This window comes from Atta cephalotes, assembly GCF_000143395.1.
Source record: "Atta cephalotes unplaced genomic scaffold scaffold00023, whole genome shotgun sequence".
Taxonomy (NCBI): domain Eukaryota; kingdom Metazoa; phylum Arthropoda; class Insecta; order Hymenoptera; family Formicidae; genus Atta; species Atta cephalotes.
The window spans coordinates 2050547-2053149 of record NW_012130087.1 but is presented as its reverse complement, the minus strand read 5'-3'; the positions used below and the strand labels follow the sequence as shown (position 1 = coordinate 2053149).

At 33.3% G+C, this 2603-nt stretch overlaps 1 protein-coding gene across 1 annotated transcript in view; it reads right to left on the bottom strand.

The window, feature by feature from the left end:
* Positions 1-2286, bottom strand: part of LOC105619999 (thyroid adenoma-associated protein homolog) — a 14999-nt gene extending 12713 nt beyond the window's left edge. The window contains exons 1-2 of the mRNA XM_012201510.1: positions 2282-2286; positions 1756-1894 (exon numbers count right to left, since the gene is read on the bottom strand). Coding sequence (XP_012056900.1) covers positions 1756-1894; positions 2282-2286 — 144 coding nt within the window. The remainder of the gene's footprint in view (positions 1-1755; positions 1895-2281) is intronic.
* Between the last annotated feature and the right edge of the window lie 317 nt (positions 2287-2603).

Sequence of the window (2603 nt, the reverse complement as noted above, 5' to 3'; positions counted from 1 at the left end):
CTGATAGGTTGAAATTCTTATTCTCTGTTCTTTGTTCCTTTTATGCGGAGCCCCTTACAGAATCGCGCCTCAGTAACTGAATATGAATCCAACTGTTCCAACCGCCATCTTATCTGTGATCCAAGAATTCTAAAATGCTCGTACTATGGCATTTACTCACTCTAAAGCGCTCGTTAAAGTGAATAGAAGCTATAACAGGAGCACATTGGAGCATATTGAAGCATGCGACGCAAATAAATCTTAATAGAGGCTGCGATCGATTTGAACGCTCACGCACTTTAAACGCTTATAATCATCATTCTCTCTTTATTGTTCATTAGACGTAAAATAAGAATAGAAATTCTGAAAGGGCTGAAAACGTCCAAATCGTCCGCAGCCAGAGTAACAAGATTTACTACTCTGTTTGCGGGGTTAATCTGGAGTGCGATCCACTTAGCGCTAGAAATGCTTTGAAACATTTAATTAATCAATTGGAAGAGAGGATTTTATTAATTGATCAATCAAAAAATGCTTCGAAGCATTTGTAGCATCAAGTGAAGCCCCGGTATTCATAGTCCGTTTTTATTTTAGAACCATCTTATGTAATAAAATTATCTTAAGATGCTAATATGGTTTTCTAATTGGTTCATATTAATTGACTTCTGATTGGTTGACATCTTAAGCACTGCTTAAGATCATCTCCAAATTTATAAATAACATCTATGAATTCCGCTCCTAGTTTATTCCAATTTACTCTTGATAGTTTTGACATTTCTGATATATTTTACGTACAATTAAGGCTGCGGTCCATTTGCTTCTTCCAAATACTCTGAACGCTACCATATGTTATGCTCCAAACGCTATGCTTAGATTGATCTGTTAGGCGCTGCGCACAATAGAGGGAATAAGAAATTAGGGATAAAGAATAACGATTTTAACCTCGAAATTGGAATATACGGTTTCTAATAGGTTGAAATCAATAACTATATTCAACAGTGAATGCTCGCTGTTATTGGTGTATTTTTTTAGATCCAATCAGCATTTTAAATCTGGAAGAATACATCAACCCAGTCAGAAATGATAAGGAAATCTACATCGAATTGACATCGATTTAATATACTTTCGACTCGATATCAATTCCATTATCATTTCTGACTGGGAATAGCAGGGAGCGTTCACTCAATTGTTGAGTCCGCTGAACGTAGGCATTATTTCTTATTCCTAATTTCTCTATTCCTGCTATTGTGCGCAGGACCTTACTGTTTCGAATGCTACAATTGCTACGTGCATGAACGCTCCAATCAACCCACCTCACAAGATGAGGCAGTTGGAACGAAGCGGGAATAAAAATGATGACGTATTCACGAATCAAAATTATGCGCTTCGGCATAAACAGTCATAATGTTTTGTCAATCTACAACTTACAATTTATGTTCGGCTCAGTTACGGTCACTTTGTGTTTAAGCCTTTATTAGGATTCTGAAGTGTCAAATATTAGTATAGATCAGTCATGTTAGTGCTACAAATGCTTTGTAGCATTTGAAGCGCTAAGTGGATCACAGCCTTAATGTAGTCCATTCGCTTCTTTCAAATGTTCTGAACGCTGCACTTCAAACGTTTCGCTTGAATTGATCCATTATTTTCGAACTCTATTTGGTGTGCCACAATCCGCTACAATCGTTTCATCAAATGTCCGAACTCTTCAGTCAACCTATCTCTCGAGATGATACAGTTGGAACGGTGTGGTAACAAAAATGATGACGTAATGAGAATTACGTGTTTCAGAGCAATATCGAGTCTATACGCTTTGTAGTATTTGAAGCGCCAAATAAACCGCAGCTTTAACTGCACGTTTTTACCGATACCCGCTAATCTCTCTATCGGTAACCACCAGCCATCTGGTTGATGCAGACATCTGTGAACTCAATCGCTAGAATTTAAATTCGTTATACATTCTGTCATTGTTATGAAATAACATCGATCTCTTGACAAATTCAAACTGTCATATCCATTTTATTTAAATATATAGATCGAAAAAATGATAAATAAGTTTTCATTTTTATTTCTTCGCGCATTCACACTTCAATCTATTTTTCAAACATTGTAATTAAAACTATTATTTTCAACTGTATTTCTAATTAAAATATATTAAATTTTATTTTATTTCTACATTACATAATTATTATAATTCGGGGCGAAAGAAAGGGAATGTTGTTGAAACACATCAATTTTGCTATTAATCTTCGCAATCGATTGCATTAATACCTTTTTACATTCTTATTTTGAGAAATATATTTTTTACGCCATTGGTAATTTTATGTTCAATTATATAAACAATATATCAAAAGAAATATATATCTTTATATTTAATTAAATCTAATTTTATGAAAAGCAAGTAATAGATTTCTCTCCAAATTATCCTGTCCATTATATAATTTAAATGTTTATATTCTAATTTTGAAAATAATTTTATTAGTGATATATATATATAATATATTCAGAAAAAACATTTTTACTATCATTATATTATATCATTTTGTACGAATATTTCATCACAAAATGTATCTTTTGTCTCTGAAAGGATGCATCTCGTGAATTCTCATAAATGTTACATTGTCCAGTAT